The sequence below is a fragment of the Barbus barbus genome (assembly GCF_936440315.1).
Source record: "Barbus barbus genome assembly, chromosome: 26".
Classification (NCBI taxonomy): Eukaryota; Metazoa; Chordata; class Actinopteri; order Cypriniformes; family Cyprinidae; genus Barbus; species Barbus barbus.
The window spans coordinates 3,011,472-3,029,279 of NC_136754.1; the positions used below are offsets into that span (position 1 = coordinate 3,011,472).

The 17,808-nt window shown below is 36.5% G+C and overlaps 2 protein-coding genes across 3 annotated transcripts; both read left to right on the top strand.

Moving 5' to 3' along the window:
* The first annotated feature begins 951 nt into the window (after positions 1–951).
* Positions 952–7,572, top strand: LOC306845872 (polymeric immunoglobulin receptor-like). Of its 2 annotated transcripts, XM_079378862.1 has the most exons (10): positions 952–1,070; positions 1,245–1,562; positions 1,703–1,747; positions 1,841–2,011; positions 2,104–2,122; positions 2,323–2,382; positions 3,812–3,909; positions 4,026–4,078; positions 4,798–4,857; positions 7,020–7,572. In XM_079378862.1, the coding sequence occupies exons 1-10, from the start codon at positions 1,010–1,012 to the stop codon at positions 7,137–7,139; spliced, it is 1,005 nt and encodes a 334-aa protein (XP_079234988.1). In that variant the 5' UTR covers positions 952–1,009; the 3' UTR covers positions 7,140–7,572. The 2 variants fall into 2 exon arrangements, with proteins under 2 accessions (XP_079234988.1, XP_079234987.1); XM_079378861.1 differs by having other exon boundaries at positions 1,703–2,011.
* Positions 7,573–8,308: 736 nt separating this feature from the next.
* On the top strand, positions 8,309–13,566 carry LOC306845871 (CMRF35-like molecule 1). Its single transcript, XM_079378860.1, has 11 exons — positions 8,309–8,404; positions 8,597–8,914; positions 9,934–10,242; positions 10,327–10,375; positions 11,461–11,519; positions 11,729–11,762; positions 12,100–12,200; positions 12,496–12,539; positions 12,651–12,698; positions 12,791–12,853; positions 13,030–13,566. Exons 1-11 carry the CDS (start codon positions 8,335–8,337, stop codon positions 13,105–13,107), a joined length of 1,173 nt encoding a protein of 390 aa, XP_079234986.1. The 5' UTR covers positions 8,309–8,334; the 3' UTR covers positions 13,108–13,566.
* Positions 13,567–17,808: the final 4,242 nt, after the last annotated feature.

Genomic DNA, 17,808 nt, shown 5'->3' on the forward strand with positions numbered 1-17,808 from the left:
TGTGTTCATTAAACTTTAATCATGCTTGCTATGGCGATAACAATATATGTCGGCGTTGATATAAAGTGTAAATCGCTTGAACTTTTTCTATATCATTTATATATCATCGTGGTATGCAAATATATCTGTGGAGCTTTAGTGGGCAGCAGTTATTGACACGTCAGAGCAATAAAGAGCATGGATAAATGAGTAATAAGCAGCTTTCTGTGTGTGTACCCCAAGACAAAGAATACAATTTCAAATGTATTTTGGTTATTTTCAAAATACAAAATACCATATTTGTATTTAAATACATTTTCCCACACAGTATTTTGTATTTTTATTTTAAATACTTTTTGATGTATTTGTGCCCATCTCTGAGTGTGGAAAACATCTATTTGCTAAATGTCTAGGATAATGTCTGTTTTTTTGTTTTTCTTCAAATGTCAATCTTTTCATCCAAATGGCAGATTCACCCCCTCCCCCCCCCTCCCCCCTCCTCTGTCATGGTCATTAGATCCTATTCTGCAGAGATGGCCATTATCATTATTGTTATCATTATCATGCACTTTAACTGTTTTATTAAAGCAATCAAACTTAAAGGTCCTGTTTACATTTTTCAACCACTAGATGGGGAGCTCGGCGTCTCAGACCAAAAAAAAAAAATCATTGCCTACTCTTCAGTTTCAAAATTATAGGATTTGTAAAATATATTTTTATATCCGAAAGAGATGCAAATAAATGTTTTACGACACTCAGAAAAAAGGACAAACGCTGTTATGGGACAATAGGCTATCCTTTCAAAAGGTACCTATCTGTACTCTATACTCCCAAATAATGCATATTAGTACCTTGAAGGTATTAGTACCTAAAGTGTACATAACAGATTCTAAACGCTACATATAAGTGCTTTTTAAAAGGTCCTGCCCCAGTGACAAGTTTTTTCCTGTTGAAAAGAATTATATGAGGAGAAGAGGGAAGTCAAGACATTCAAGAACAGAACAACCCAAGATACAGGAAGAGAAACACAATGAACGCATGTGTAACGACAGGCACATTCTACTTTTCAATTGGGTTTTCCCTCATTTTAGGTGAGAGTACAGTACATGTATTGCTCTATTCATATCTAATAGTTAGCATTTTCCAATGGCAGGTTTTATGCTCAGATGTTCATGTTGTTTTTAATGTGTTTTATTCGAAGATAGAACAAATTAAGTTGTGGCTTATTGTTGGACATAATAATGGTTTGTGTGTTGTTTGTTTAGGTGTTGAAAGCTACAGTGGATGGGCAAACTATACATTAACTATTCAGACCGGAGGATCTGTCACCATCCCATGTCATTATGACAAGAAATACACACAGCAGAATAAATACTGGTTCTCAGAGATTGATAAATCTAATACATACACAAACACAACAGAGGAGAATCTGTCAGTAATTGATCATCCTGATCAGAGTCTCTTTACTGTGACTATGACAAACCTGCAGAACAAACACAGTGGACATTATTATTGTGTTGTGGAGACTGGAGAACAACCACCGATAAATATAACATACGAGCCTCAGCTCAAGATTCAATCTGGTAAGACATTTTGCAGTTGTTTTAGTTTCAATTCTCTTCATTTTAAACTCTCTCTTATTCCTCATGTATTTCATAATCTAAAATGACTGTGTGTGTGTTTGTGTGTGTGTGTGTGTGTGTGTGTGTGTGTGTGTGTTCAGCTCCTGATGTGTCTGTGGTGAACAGCAGTGTATCTGGACATGAAGGTGGTGATATCAGTGTTCAGTGTTTCTACAGTTCTGGATATCAGAATAAAGTCAAACAGTGGTGCAGATATAAAGATCAGAGCTGTTACACAGTGGGGAGGACTAACACATCCCAGAGTTCATCAGTGCAGATCAGTGATGATGGGAGAAGATCCTTCACTGTGCTGATGACTGGACTGAGACTGACTGATTCTGGCTGGTACTTCTGCTCTGCTGGAGAGGCACTGAATCCTGTTCAACTCACTGTAACTGAGACAGAAACAGGTACAAATTTTTCAATAAATCATAAATGTTTTGATAGGCCTACTACATATCAAATAAAACACAACTAAACTTTTTTTTTTTTTTGTCCGCAGGCGCTGTCAGTGACAAAGTGTTAGTATTTAATCTGTTGTCTGTAAATGGCTTTCCTTTATAATCATCTTTGTGGAATTATTCTATATTTGTCTCTGGTTTATTTCATGACTAACAGTCATTTCCTCGTTGCTCTGGTGATATTCTATTCTGTTTTATTTATTCAAATGACTCAAATGTTGATGGTGCTATTCTTCCCTTTCTCCTTTTTATCTTTGCAGAAATGAAACTGTGATTCTCAAGAATAATAATGAAACAAAAGACACAACGGAACCACAAAAGTAGGCTACTACTTAAAATAAAATAATTAAGGCTTTATCTAATTCTAAAACCTTTGAAATACATTTAACAGAAGGGCTTTTCATGCTTGAAATATATAATCATGAGTCATTAAACCCTGGATAAACTGAATCATGGGTTATCTTGTAACACACTGCTTATAATTTGCTCGTGATTAATTCTGGGTATTCATAAACTGACATTTTACACTGTTCCTAACCCTGGATTAGCGTTCTAATTTGCATATTTGTGGTGTCATTGATTGGACGAACGTAGCACGTGACATGTTTATAGGCCTATAGGCATAGTCAAATTTTTCTTGAATGGTATTTTTGGTGGATTATAAAAGTACGGTTGTCTTTACTCCAACTGACGTGTTTTCTGTCAACATTCAATATTTTCTTCCCAAACTCTGAAACCACTGCTTATACAATTCTCTGTTTTATAATTTGGGGCAAAAAAAAAAAAAAAAAAATGGTGCTAAACGTCCTTCTAAACATACGTTTCCTGTGGTTAAAAGCTAGGTTTAGCCTGTAGCAATGATAACCCAGGGTTTAACGTAGTGTGAAAAGCCCATAGAGTTTATATCAATATATCATTTTTAATCCCACCAGTCACAATAGTGACCTGGTCAGATGTTTTAGTGCACTTCCTGCAAATATGGAAAAAATAAAGGGTCTCAATTAAATATGTGCAGTCTCACATGATTAGTGCAAATTGTCACATGACCAGAGCAGTTTATTTCCTGTATGCACTTTGAGAAGATTATAACTGCATTAAAGCTCCAAACCAAAAGGCTAATAAAATATGTTAACATAAAGATATGACAAAGATTTTTGGTATACATTATCTTTAAGGTGTCTAGTATTAATATATGAATTCACATATATCTGTTAGTGAAAATTGCATTAAAATTTTGCAATGACAAAATATTACACTAAATAAAAAATTCAAATGTTACAAAAAATTGACAATATTGATGTTGTAATACTGGTAGCACTAATATAAAAATTTGATGTTATATTTTACAAAAAAGTAATAATTTTGAAATGCGGTGATGGTTGAATTTCTTTGGTCTTTTATCTCAGTGTTCCTATCAAAGTTGCATAATAGTTTTATGCATAATAGCATCCCTAGAATGTGATCAAACGGTTTAAAATAGCTGGGCTAAGATCTATAACAATTTTTATGACTGCAGAAATATGTTAATTCTGTACTCGCCTTATCCCAGCTGTCACAATTGTGGCCGACCATAAAACCCCATTTTTCACACACTTTTCCAAAAAATAATTATTGATTATTTCAAAGGGTTACTAATGACACATCATTTGGATATTTTTATGTCTGGGAAAAAAATTGGGATTCTGCAAAGTTTCTTTTTTGGAGCTCTTTGAATATAAAGAGTTTAAAATGTTTCCTTATATCCGACAGTAATCAACTCCTGACTGTGTGGCTTCCAGCTTTAGCAACACTTCTGCTGTTATTAATTCTGGCCGGTGTTGTCACCTGGAGATGGAGACGGAAACCCAGTCAGTTTGACCAGCACTACATTTCTATGTCATGCCCTGCTATTTTGACATTTATTTTGACAGCACAGATTATATGCAGTTAATGTCAGATATTACTGTTTCTTTTTAAAATGAAGAACAAGGTAAACATCAAATCAAAGGGAGAAGCGGCAGCAGAAGCACTGTTATGGTAAGTCCTTCATAAGAAGCAAGTTATGAAAATGTTGGTATGATGATAATATTCAACGGGGCTAAAGGCGCACCAGGGTAAAATGCTAATTTGAATTAATAATTATAAATGCACATTCTTTCTTACGGTGTGTCTTTAACCCCTATGCTATGTGCTCTACCAGTTAATTTTTAGTATACAAGACTCTTTGTTTCCCTTGATAACACAGCTTTTTCATTCTAATCAATCTAGAGATTGTTTTAGAGTCAAATATAAAAAAAGAAAAGCATTTATTTTTGTCCTGCCTTCCTTCTCGTTGCTATTTACATTATGTTGACCAAGAAACAGTTCAGAAAGTGAGTCATAGCCTGTTTTATCTGCTTCATTTGTTGGACTGATTTAAAATGGTAACCGACGATATCGTAAGAATGGTCTATTAGAAGAACATGCTCATCAGAGGCATTTTTTTCTCAATGAGATGTTCATTTGTACACAGGCTTGTTGCATAGGAAATAACCCTTTGATGTGTGCTGCGTCATGTCAGAAATATAAATACAAAGTTATGACCAACAAACTGCTAATTGAATTTATTGGACTTATATTTCACCGTACAATATTTCTGACATGCATGCAACATACTTTACACCACTAGCATATTTCCAGGACATGTAGCCTACAGTCATTTTGGTTTCTTGATGTTACTGTTTTTATTGTTTTTTGTTTGTTTGTATGAAATGCAGGTCTACTCTCAACCTGAAGATCCTGGGATATACAGCATTATAAAGGATGAAATCCCACATGTAAGTAGACCAGACATTAATAACTATTTCAGGGTGACCATATGTTCTATTTTTCTTAGGCGTGTCCTGGGGTCCGTCTTCGTGCCTCGCTTAGTTCATCTGAAATGATTTGAAAGATGCCAGATCTTTTAATCCTGATAACTGATTTCTGGCTAATTTGGTTCTTAAAATGAATTTGCATATTTGATTAAAATATCTGGATTAAGTTGTCTGAGATTGCTGTGCATTCTTGTGTTCATGAAAAGGGCAGATATATCAATACTTGTAACCACAATCAGAAATGCAGCGATTGGCTGGCGGCAAGACAGCAACGTAATGACATCATTGAATTAAAAAAATACACCTGACGACAAACTTGACAAATTTCTAGGCCTTTATAAGGAAACACCCAAGCAAACAAAATTACATAAATGTTATAATAGATAAATTAAATGTGCACTGTTTTTATTGCATGTTTATTTATTTATTATTTTTACATGATTCACAATTATTTATATTCATGATTTCTAGTATTCGTACAGGCTTTACATTTTTATTTCAATGGTGTAATTAAAAATTTATTTAATTTGATCTTTGAAGCAGATTTTTGATATCTGTATCTCTCCTGCGCTCCATCAAGCCACTCCCATAATACCTGCCACCTGTCACCACTCAAATTAATGCATGACTCAGATGAACTGTATAGCATGTATGTAAGACTCCAAAACAATAATAAAGTAATTATTTTATCACAAATAAATCTTTCAATAAGTAAAACTGGCTGTGCCTATACATTTTCCAGTCTAGGGCAGTCGTGGCCTAATGGATAGAGAGTCAGACTTGTAACCGGTCGCGGGTTCGAGTCTCAGGTCCGGTAGGGATCGTAGGTGGGGGGAGTGAATATCCAGCGCTCTCTCCACCCTCAATACCACGACTGAGGTGAGACCCTTGAGGAAAGCACCGAACCCCCAACTGCTCCCTGGGCGCCGCAGCATAAAATGGCTGCCCACTGCTTAGGGTGTGTATGTGTGTGTGTGTGTGTGTGTGTGAGAGAGTGAGTGTGTGCACTACTCATTGCTGTGTGTGTACACTTGGATGGGTTAAATGCAGAGCACAAATTCCGAGTATGGGTCACCATTTCATTTACAATGAAAAAAAATACTTGTTCATGAAAGAGGACAAATAAAATAAATGATCTTGCTTTATCAGTGCAGTCACAAGTGGAACTTGTTAACTTAGTTTAGTTGGAAATATACAGCGATAGAGACTCAAATGTAAGGTTTTAAATCATTTAAATCATTACCTATTGATTCTACAGCTTATTTATATTACATACGATCTGTATATATTAACATTCATTTAAAATAAATGATTTATCATAACTGTTAAACTAAATATGCTTGTGTGTAATGGATTAATAATAATATAAATCATATAATTATATGAATAATATAAAATAACTATGTAATTACTATCATTAAAGCCAGACATTTTTTTAGTACAAGTGACCTTTAATTTGGAGCAAGACAAACTGGGGGAGTGACTTTTTTGTGTCAGACATGTGTCACTTTACTCACATCTGATTGGTCCAATTTCAGTTAAGATCTCTAACTCAGAACATAACCTGCCCCAGAGCAGGTTAGCCGTGGAGTGTAAGTTACTATGGCAATGAATGCAGCTAAAAGCCAAGCCACTTTCATGGTACCTAAAACCCAGGATTGGAGCAAACTAAACTGAATCTTACCTGGCTAGCCAGTCAATCCGGCTTCATGGTACAGGCCCCTGATTTTATGACAGCAACTCCAGGATGAGCTTTGAAGAGCCAAACAATACAAAATTATGCCAAATTGTTAACAGTCAAATCCAGAAAATTGAGTTAGCGATGTACGAAGAGTGGACCCCTGACCAGGATTGCTAAATTGCTAAATTTATGTGCGCTCTACATTATTTGCTTTGCTTTAATGGCTGTATAGATCCCACCTTCTTGCATGCCACCATTGGTTGTTAATGTACAATGCCTGCACGCTATTGGTCAAACTACTTATCAGTCATTACCTTCATCAAATATGAAAACATTAGGAAAACAAAGCCAAACCCCAGAAATTTAGGCATCCAGGACAAGTCTGGAAAAAGTTGTATCGTCATTGGATTGAGCCTATTTATTACGATCCCTTTTTCTGCAGGATCCCAATGAGGACATAACCTACAGTACTATTGAGAATGTTCCTGGGAGTGAAGTGATGAAGTCTCCAGCAGGTGGCGCAATATACAGCATAATATACAGCACTGTGGCTCCACACTGACAGCTACAGTGAGAACAACACAAGAACACAGACCAAGAGAAACTAAATCAACAGGACTATCACACCCTTTTTTATTTTCTTAAGCTTGTTTTAATTCATTTGCTCATGGGGTGTGAACCTAATACTTTAAATTTAAATATCTAATATTATATTTTCAAAAAGACCTGTATGAACAGATGTGAGGGTCAAGACTATTGCAGTTTCAAAAGATTATTGTAAATGGATGCATAGTTTATAACTAGCCTATACTCTGTCAAAAGACTTCTGAGAAAATGGGATTGTTTTTAGCAGTATGCAATTCTATATTTTGAATTGTAGTTTAATTCCTTCACTTTAAAAATAACTTAAATTTACGTGGGCAGTGTTATTTTCTCTGTTTCTTGGATTATTACAAACAAGCATATATAAAATGAAATAAAAAGTATTGAAGTTGTATGTGTAAAAATAATAATTTGACTCCTCCTTTCCCTTGATGGACTTTCATTGATGTGATCTGATGGTCTGATGTGGTGAACAGAAGTGGAGCAGAAGTCTGTACTTGTGTGTTTTTGTGGTTGTGGTTCAGCTATGTAAATTATTTTATTTTTTGCTCAGATCTTCAGCACGATCATTACAGGAAACTGTGCCGCCACAGTGCCTTTAAACTGTACTTAAGGAAACAGTATGTATGTATATTTTTATTTATTTGGATCTCTCATATTTTTGAGCAAATATAAGAGACTGTGGATGTTTTTAGTTTTTTTAAATCTCAGACTCAGATATAATGTTTCCATATTCTCTGCTATTAACTTTGTTCTGAAAACCATATTTGAAAACATGGTTAGTTTAGATTTAGTACAGTCATCAGTTATTTTCTTAATCATATTTGCTTGTTCAAAATTATTTTATACCAGCCCCCGTGAACCCCTTACCTCAGTTGGAAAAATGATTGAACACAATAATAAAAACTAAAACTTAAGCTAAGTTACACATAGCAGTTTAAGTTGATAATTTTCACACTTCTACAATGTAATATTTTGTTCAGTGTTTGTAGGTTCACTAAGAAAGGGGCTAAAGCCATTAAGTGTGAAGTTGCTGACTGCAAACTGGCTACTTTGCTCTTTTGCTAATGCTTATGTGGTTTAAGGCGATATTTCTGCTCTTCCTCTGAAACATGAGGAAACAGAGACACTGTGAGAAGTGATCAGATCCTCTCATGCACATGCACTCTGCTGTAGACATGATTTACCCTCTGATTCTCTCTGGTATTATACTTTGCATCTCAGGTAAAACATTATAATACTCTCTAATTAGCATTTGGTCATTTTGGTCCAAATGTATGGCCTTTTAACTTAAATATTTAAAATTGTTTAATGTGAATTCTTTAGGCTATTATTACTTCAGTATAGCTATTTTTTCCATAATGTGCAGTTTATGCATGGTTACGTTTTTTCCCATACGTTTAATCTTGTCTGCAGATGCAGCTGGAATTAATGCACTGAAAATCGGAGTGAAATCTGGATCACCTGGCATTATTCCATGTCTATATGATACAAAACATAAAGAAAACCGTAAATACTGGTGTAAGGGGACACATTGGGTCTCTTGCAATATATTGAGACATGCAAATGAGACAGGTAAATATTCCCTCACTGATTATCCAGCCCAGAGTATTTTTACAGTGCAATGGGAGAATCTGCAGACTTCAGACTCTGGATATTACTGGTGTGCTGTGGAGATCGGTGACTATAACACCCTAGACGCCGGTTATTATTTGTATCTGACGGTACAATCAGGTAAGAATTTCTTTTCGAATTGCACCTTTTCTCTGAGAAACATGTTTATGCATTTTATTGAAATAAAATAATGTAGCCAGGGGCACCGCTACGGTTTCTGCGCCCTCTGAACAGCATATTCACAGTAGAAACTGCGTTCCCCTGTCGAGGGGCCCCCGCCATTGTCAGGACCCCTGGAATTAAGATCTTTGAGCCTGCTACAGGTTTTTTTTATGGCAATCCATTGTGTGGTGCTGTTTGTAGAATTGTTTTGAGAAATGCCGTTAGGCTACTGGTTAGCAGATGTTAAGAATGATTTGAGTATTGCTGAAGCAAAACGGTAAAGGAGCGCCTCAGTTTGTTTTGGATTGGATTAATCTGATCGCTAAATGAGAATAAAGTAGTGATTTTGCAGAGCCATTGTAGGAGACACTGTTTGAATTCACGATTGCATACTTGCAAAAGGAAATAGTAAGAGTATTATGTTGCTCTTAATTGGAAAAATATCAATGAATATACTGTCAAAAAGAAACAATGTTTTTAAAGATGTCTGGAGACCTTTTACTAACTTCTTAAGGCAAAATGTTAATGTCGGTAACCTATTGCGACAAGCTCCGAGGGAGTAGGGTATGATCTTCTACATAGACCTGAAAAACACTCTTTACCTGATTTAGGTATCTTGATTTTTTTATTATTATTTTTTTATTTATCTATTTATTTTATTTGTTTTGTTCTTTCTTTCATGGGGATGGGGTGACGGAAGGGAGAATAGGGTGTAAAATGTTTGCTGTGTTTATTTGTGTAATCTGTTGTGATATATGAACTGAAAGAGTAAAAAATGTATTATGCTATTTCGAGGTTCCATGCACATCAGTGTAAGAATGTACATTCTTAGTCATATTGTTTGATTCCGGAAAAAAATAGAACCACTTTTGAATAGTAAACACCTTATAATAACAAGAAAATATGCATATTTGCATTTTATAAACAATAATAAGCAAATCTACTAAAACATCTAAATGTTTTTTTGACTGTTTCAGTTCCTGATGTGTCTGTGGTGAGCAGCAGTGTATCTGGACATGAAGGTGGTGATATCAGTGTTCAGTGTTTCTACAGTTCTAGATATCAGAATAAAATCAAACAGTGGTGCAGATATAAAGATCAGAGCTGTTACACAGTGGGGAGGACTAACACTTCCCAGAATTCATCAGTGCAGATCAGTGATGATGGGAAAGGATCCTTCACTGTGCTGATGACTGGACTGAGACTGACTGATTCTGGCTGGTACAACTGCTCTGTAGGAGATCTGCAGGTTCCTGTTCAACTCACGGTCACTAAACCCAAAAGAGGTAAGATCACAAACTAATTTAGCCTTAAAAATGATTTCATTCTCTATGCACTCAAACTAACTACATTTCTCTTCTCCTTTCAAGCATTTACAACTACTCCAGCAGATACACCATCTCACTCTGAAGCAGACATGTAGGTGTAAACTTACTTGACCATTTAAAAAAATCAATCACATCAATTACATTTTAATGTGACCCCGAAAAACAACCAACACTCTTAATAAAATGGTGCTAAATTGCACTAAAAGTGGGTCATTGGCTCGTAATCATTGGTGGAACCACTTTAAGTGCATTAGTTCCTATCTTTAAAGGTGCTCTCCTCTCCACCTGTAGCTGGTGTGTGGTGAGCGCACTGGCGCCGTTGTACTGTGGCTGCCTTCGCATCATCCAAGTGGATGCTGCACACTGGTGGTGGTTGAGGAGAGAATCTCCACATGATTGTAAAGTGCTTTGGGTGTACAGCAATACACAATAAGGCGCTATATAAATGCATCATTAATTAATTAATTAATTAATTCATTCATTCATTCATTCATTCATTCATTCATATTTGTCAAATGTAGAACCATAAGAGGAACCTTATTCGTTCCTGTTATGTTGCTCCACTCCCATATGTTTGCTATGAGCGGGAATTTGCTACAATGGCAAACGCTGTTTTGAATTACTTTTATGTTTTATTGAGGTCAAAAAGTCTCATGTGGGGGCCCTGGAATTTTTCTTTATAGGGGGTCCTTGTGGGCAAAAAGGTTGCGAAGCACATTCTTCAGGAAATTCACTTCATTTGAATGTCCTTTTTTAAAAATCTTTTTCCCAACTAAACTAAGAGAGAGTTAGAGAAGCTTTAAAGGACTATACAGGGTCTTAACTGCTTCTTTGGCAGCATGGCAGAACCACTGAAGAACTGCTGAAGAACTCATTTTCTGTGCGTGTTTGAAGGGTTGTAGAAAAAGCCAAGCTTTCAATTCATATGCTGTGAATCTCTATAGTGATAGATTCTTGCTTAATGTTCATTTATGAATTAAATCATTTTATATATTTTTTTTATATAAATCTAATATAATCTGTAAATATTACTTTGGTTCTTGTATTTTTTAGCTAAAATAAATTTGATCCATTATGTAGTTCCAATTCCAAGCATAAAGTATGTTTATATATATTGCCATTTTATTATTTAGTATTAGTATTTTAATTTTAATTATATTTTACATTGTTTTGCAGGCACACAACACAACCATCGGCCAATAGGAATCCTACAAGTGTGAATAAAATAATATTAAGTAAGGAACAGTTAAACTGAATTATTCCAAAGAAAACTTTTGAGTCATAATTATTAGATACAAAATTTTGACTTTTTTCATAATTATGCTATACCAAAGAATGTTTTTTCTTGGAAATGTGCTTCCATAACAAACAGCTTCTATCATTAGTAATAACATTATGTTCTAACCTTTAAACTTGTGTCCCCATTTCTGTTTTTGGCTGGCAGCTATGACTACTGATTCGAGACCGGAGACACACAAGTAAGTGTGAATAGTTTGAACAACATTATTCAGTCGTTTATCATAGTATTTGTATTACCAAACTGTTACATTCGAAAACAGTTTAAACTATTAAAACTGTAACCGTATGTCATTTTTAATTGCATAGCTGAAACCCATCCATCTCTAAAAGCAGCTTCAGAGGCTATTAATACTGAAATACAGGATGAGCAAAACAAGAATTTAAGGCATTTCAACGTGCAATTGCTTGAAATAATATCTCTAAATTACAAGCAAAGCTTTACAAAATTAACTTCCTATGCATTAAATGTGAGAATAGTTCTGTGCGATAAAAACAAATGCTCTCCATCACTTACAGGCGTGATGTGGTTCTGGTCATGTTTCTTCCAGGGATGCTTGTGCTGTTACTGCTCTTTACTCTTGTCGCCATAGTAACTTGGAGGCTGAGAAAAAAGCCAGGTGAGTTTTCTCAAAGTTCTTGGATCAGTGCTAATCATTTATGGCTACTAAACAAATAAATAAATGGACATATATGGATTTGAGTTGAAAATATAATTATTTCATTCATATAGGAAATCGGTAGGTTCATTCATAAACCCCTGTTAAGTTTAATTTCGGTTTCGCAAATAGCCTATCAGTGAACCGTTCTAAAATAACAATTTTTTTTCCTTAGCGTGAATAACATTTAAAAAATCTATAGATTTGTATAGATCTCTAAATTATGGTATTTAATCTTCATATCTCACTCTGACAGAGAGGGGACGAAATAGAGAAGAAGATCATTTTAACAGCACCGCAGTATGTATTTTATAATGCATGTAATTAGAATGCATTTCAGAAATCTTCTGGAAAGAATACATTCACCCAGAACCTATCAGGTATCTAAATCTGTGTTTGTGTTTGATGCAGATGCCCTGTGAAAACCAAATGACATCCATCAGTCCAGCAGATGCTATTGTAAGTCATCAGTCCACATGTGTGTAACTGTTCTAGACATTTACTGAGATGCGGATTCCAAATGAATCATCATCCTTTCTGTTTATTCACAGTCTTCTGCCTCAGTGGATGTTAATTCAGTGATTTACAGTTCTGTGATTGCCTTTCGTAAAGAAGTAAGTGTCTTCCCTCAATGTTTTACATTTAGATTTTTCATAAAAGTGATGTCAAAGCACACTTTTTGGCTGGGATGTGGCTGCATTTCCGTCATGTAACGTGTTGCGCTGAAATGACACACTAGGGGTTATGATGCAGAAATGAGATTCTCAGTGCTGATCTGGTTTATTCACAGCCTTCATCATCACTGGATCCAGACACTGAAGCGATCTACAGCACTGTGAAACAAACTCCCAAGACTCTGAGTTCATAACAAGAGGTGTTACTTCTGCTCCTTCTGAATGAATTTGCGAGAAAGTCAATCATTGTAAAGTAATAATACATCTATTTTACATTTTGTGAAGGTTCAGTGCTTAACGAATGCAGATAAAAATGTGTGTCAGTGTTTTTAAAATATATGCTGGTTGGCAATACTGTGAAAACAAAGCGAATAAGACTTATACAAAGTGCATTTCTGAAGTGCATATTACAGGTATATTCCAGAATGAATTCATGACCAATCAACACTTTAAAAAGAGTTGCAATATTCTTCAGTGCTTCTTCTCATGCTTTCTTTTAAGTCCAAATGAGGCCTACTTAATTGTTAGGGTTACCTACAGTAAATGCAATTTTGTTAGTTGTCATTTTTTAAATCATTTTTATTTTTAATTTGTATTATTTTTAATTGCACATTGTAAAAAAACAATAAAACTGTCTGCATGAAATAGTTATACAGTTTATATACTTTTCTTATAATTTCATAAATAGTTATTCACATTTTCTGTGTGTTTGGCGCTATTTTCTGGTATATTTTTCCCCCAAAACTTGAGCAATATCTTTGTGTCTTTCTTTGTCTATTAAAAACATTTTATAAACATTTTTTAAAACACACAATTCATACATTTGTGATGTCTAAACACGTCCAAGAATCATCTCACAAGTGTGGTGTAGTCATTGTCACATTTTAAGGCGAGACGCCATGAATAGTGTTTAAAAAAAAAACATTTCACCATGCAGCCCCAGTTAAATGACCACATTAAGAATTGCAAACATTTTTGAAATACAATTAAGAAAATACAGCCAGAAAATAAATAAATAATAGCCCACATTTTCAAAAAAATGTAAGAGTAAAATGTAATAATGGCGCTTCAGATGTCATTTTCATAAAGTTATTTTTACCTGCACAGATTTTCTATTGTCATAAATAATAAGACATCCAGATTGTTTTATCATTTACTGTAGGCTACTTTGTCATTCTTCTCACTTAGGCCTACCAATAGCGGCTATAGCGAATCAGAAGTCTCAGAATAAGGTGTAAACTCGTAGTTTGTCTCTCAGTAGTTAATTGGATGATTTGTATTCTGTGAACCTCCAGAAAAGTTGTTGAATACAGTTAAAGATGCTCTGAATCCAGTAAAAGAAAGTTATTTTAGTATAAAATGTGGTTATTTAGTTCACTGAATAGGTAAATTATGTTGCACCTGGGCAAATTGAGTGCCAGGCATAGAGCCGGTCACAGTTAACAGAGCTTTGGCAAATTAAAACTGATGGCAAATATGCTGTCCAACTAATGAAAAAATATATCTCTCACACACGTGTCCAGCAAAATCACATCTGTCCTGTAACAGAACCTGGTGGTCAGTTTCCACACTGGATCACTTTAATCAGCCTGGCTACTGATATACCCAATACAGCAAAATAAATAACTTATCAACCACAGACAGGAATCCTGCTATTAAACAGGACTTTTTATTTTTAGGAAATTCTAAACCTCTGTGCGTGCCTTTATTACATTACAATTCTATTTAGAATGATTATTAGCTAGTGAGAAAGGGTTTTATCGTGGGAAATTTAAGTTCAGGACCACAAACAGTGACTGATATGGATTCTGTACACAAGCCCTGTGTGCTACTCAAATACACCTCCTACACGGTGGAGGACCAGCATCCTCATCGGCTTGATGAGGCGCCTGTTGGGGCTGCTGCTGCTGAGATTAATGGAGGGAGAAAGGAGCCAGAGAGAGAGGAGAAAAAGATGAAGAAGAGGCCCGCTCTCTGTTTGTGTCTGCAAAATACAACCTGGCTCAGGCTGAGAAGAAGCTTTTTTTAGCATGGTTTTACATCCTAAGGACACAACAGGGTCAGTAAATAGAATTGTTTGTGGAATATACTCCCAATTTAGAGTGTGTTTTAGAGCTGGTTGTGTAATACAAAGAAAATCAGTTACACATAAGGAACCTTTCAACAGCTTTTATTAATGTTTCAGTAACCATAAGGTTGCAACACTGATTCTTGCCATATAGGAAAAATGTGTCCTATATATTTTAAAAATAAATCAGAGATTAACACAAATGTACCATTTCATTTTGATGTACTCTTTATCTCACTATCCCTAAAGCCACCCTTTCTCAGAGCTCAGTTTTTTTTATATTATATTACTTTATATTTATTATTATTTCATAACAAAATGGAGGTAGGAGGTTGCGCCAAAATGCATATTATACGTTACAAACTGTTAAACATGTACAAATTGTTATTTTTATATACTAGACCATTTTAATATGTTCACCTTGAGATCAATGCCTACTGAGCAGCAGAAACTCATCAAATTTGGCTCTTTTTTTTCAGACTGTCTTGTTGTACATGTGTGCCATGTTTTGTGAAGATCAGGCATTGCATTTGCAAGATTAGTCATTATGGGTCACACTCAAAAATATATCAGCCTATTTCTCCACATCTGGTGCAGTGGATTTCTGCAGAAGTCTTTGGAGTCTCTATCTCCCTCTTCTAGTGATGTTTGGGAGGTACAGCTCTCTAATGGGCTAATGATGTGGGTTGAGCTAATTAGTGGAGGCAGGTGTTTCAGGTTAATTAGAAGCTATATAAAAAAAAACTCTGATACCTGGGGATGGTATGGAGGGTGTGAAGAGTTTTTGTTGGCTTGTGCTGTGTGTGGCGGTTTTGAAGGCATTGGCGTGAGAAGAAAATATTAGGGACTAGCTGTCAAAATTGATTGATTTATAACACCTATGATTTATGCCAAATTGATACCTCTGACCTCCTGTTTCTTGATGTTTATGACACTCTGTTTATGGCAGTGGCCATATTGTGATCAGGATGTGGTTTGGCCATTTTGTTTTGCCATGTGTTATGAAGTGTCACAAAGATCTTGGATGGGTTGGTCCGTCAAACACTAGTTGTTTCACACCTTTGAATAAGACCAAGAATGAATGAACGGAGAGCCATTACGTTCTTTTGTTTTGTGATGAAAGACTTTCCCAAACATTTGTCCCTATTATCATCAATGGCTGCTCAATAGATCAAAATGGCAAACAATTATCCAAGTCAGCAACTATCTAATCTATCCATGCTTCTGAAAAAGTGATATGCCCGGACATGTTCTTTTTAGACCCTAAGAGTTGCAGCACATTTTTAATTATTTACCCGAGGTGTTTAACAATCACAAGGACTGCATGTTGTTTTCTAATGTTCATGAAACCTTTATTGGTGTAAATTGTTATACCTAGAACACAAAACTTTGCTTTGGGGATCAAGATTAAGCTTCATGCCAACCAAGTAGTTTAATACATTCTGTATATTTGTAGGTATCATGTCATTTTAAATGATTTACTAAAAAATTAAAAGCACCAGAATCTGGGATTTTCAACATGAAAGAGATGTACAGGCTAAGGATGTTTCAACTGTTATCATAATTTCCTTTTGACCCTAATAAACAGGTAATGAATTCTGTGGCAAGTGACACAGTATACAGTTCTCGTACTATGTGTAAATAGCTGTGTATTTTTGCATGCCAGCAGATTTTTTCATCTAAAAAAATCACAATATTTTTGACAGACATTTTTCACCGGTGAGGGATGCGTCCGTCGCTAGCATTACGCGGCAACAAGAAGCTCCCAGCACCGGGCCCTGAAACAAGAACCAAGCTCGACTCCACATGTCTAAGGCACGTAGGCATCGCCGCGTGACCTTGATCATTCGAAGCGAGTTTCCCCTCGGGGAGAACCCCTTGGTCTTGAGCCACCACTGTAGGGGTCTCATGTACAGCAGGCCAAAAGTTATCACGTTGGACGCAGCTGCCATGAGCCCCAGCAGTTTCTGAAGCTGCTTGACAGTGAGTGACTGGCCCTCTTTCACTCTCTTGACTGAGGTGAGGATCGACTCGATCCGAGCAGGAGACATACGTGCCTGCATCGTGGTCGAATCCCACACCACGCAAAGACAAGTGGTTCTCTATACTGGAGAAAGCACACCTTCTTGGCGTTCAGTCTCAACCCCTTCATGTGCGCGAGAACGACATCTCGATGCCGAATCGCCACCTGCTCTGATCGAGCTAGAATCAACCAATCGTTGATGTAAAAGTGCGGGGTAAGAGTGCAAGGCCAATGGGAAGAACCCGATATTGGTAAGCTTTGCCCCCAAAAGCAAACCTCAGGGACTTCCCGTGAGAGGGAAGGATGGAGACGTGAAATATGCGTCCTTAGATCCATCGTGACAAACCAGTCCTCGGACTTGGCCTGAGACATGACTGATGAGTGTAAGCACCCTGAACTTCAGTCACAGGACTGAGCAGTTCAACTGACGCAGATCTACCATCCTTCTTTGGAACAATGAAGTACCGGCTGTAGAACCCGGACTCTCTTCCGTGAGGAGGGACCACCTCGATGGCCTCCTTCCTCAAGAGCCACGCCCGTAGGCTTCTTGGCCGAGAACCCCTTAGACTTAAGAACGGTCCGCAGATCCGGTTTAGCCTTAGAGGTCCCCGACCCAGAGCATTTGCCACCACGGCCCCACCTAGGTGGGGTGCAAGTAGCCACGCTCTGTTTTGTGCCTCTCTGAAAAGGAGCTGGCACGCGGCGAGGGCTGCTCCCGCCCAGCAGCCCCCTGAGCTAGAGGTAGGCGAGGGAGAAACCGCCGAAAACGCCGCTGCTTGTCTACAAGCCTCCTGGTACCTGTTG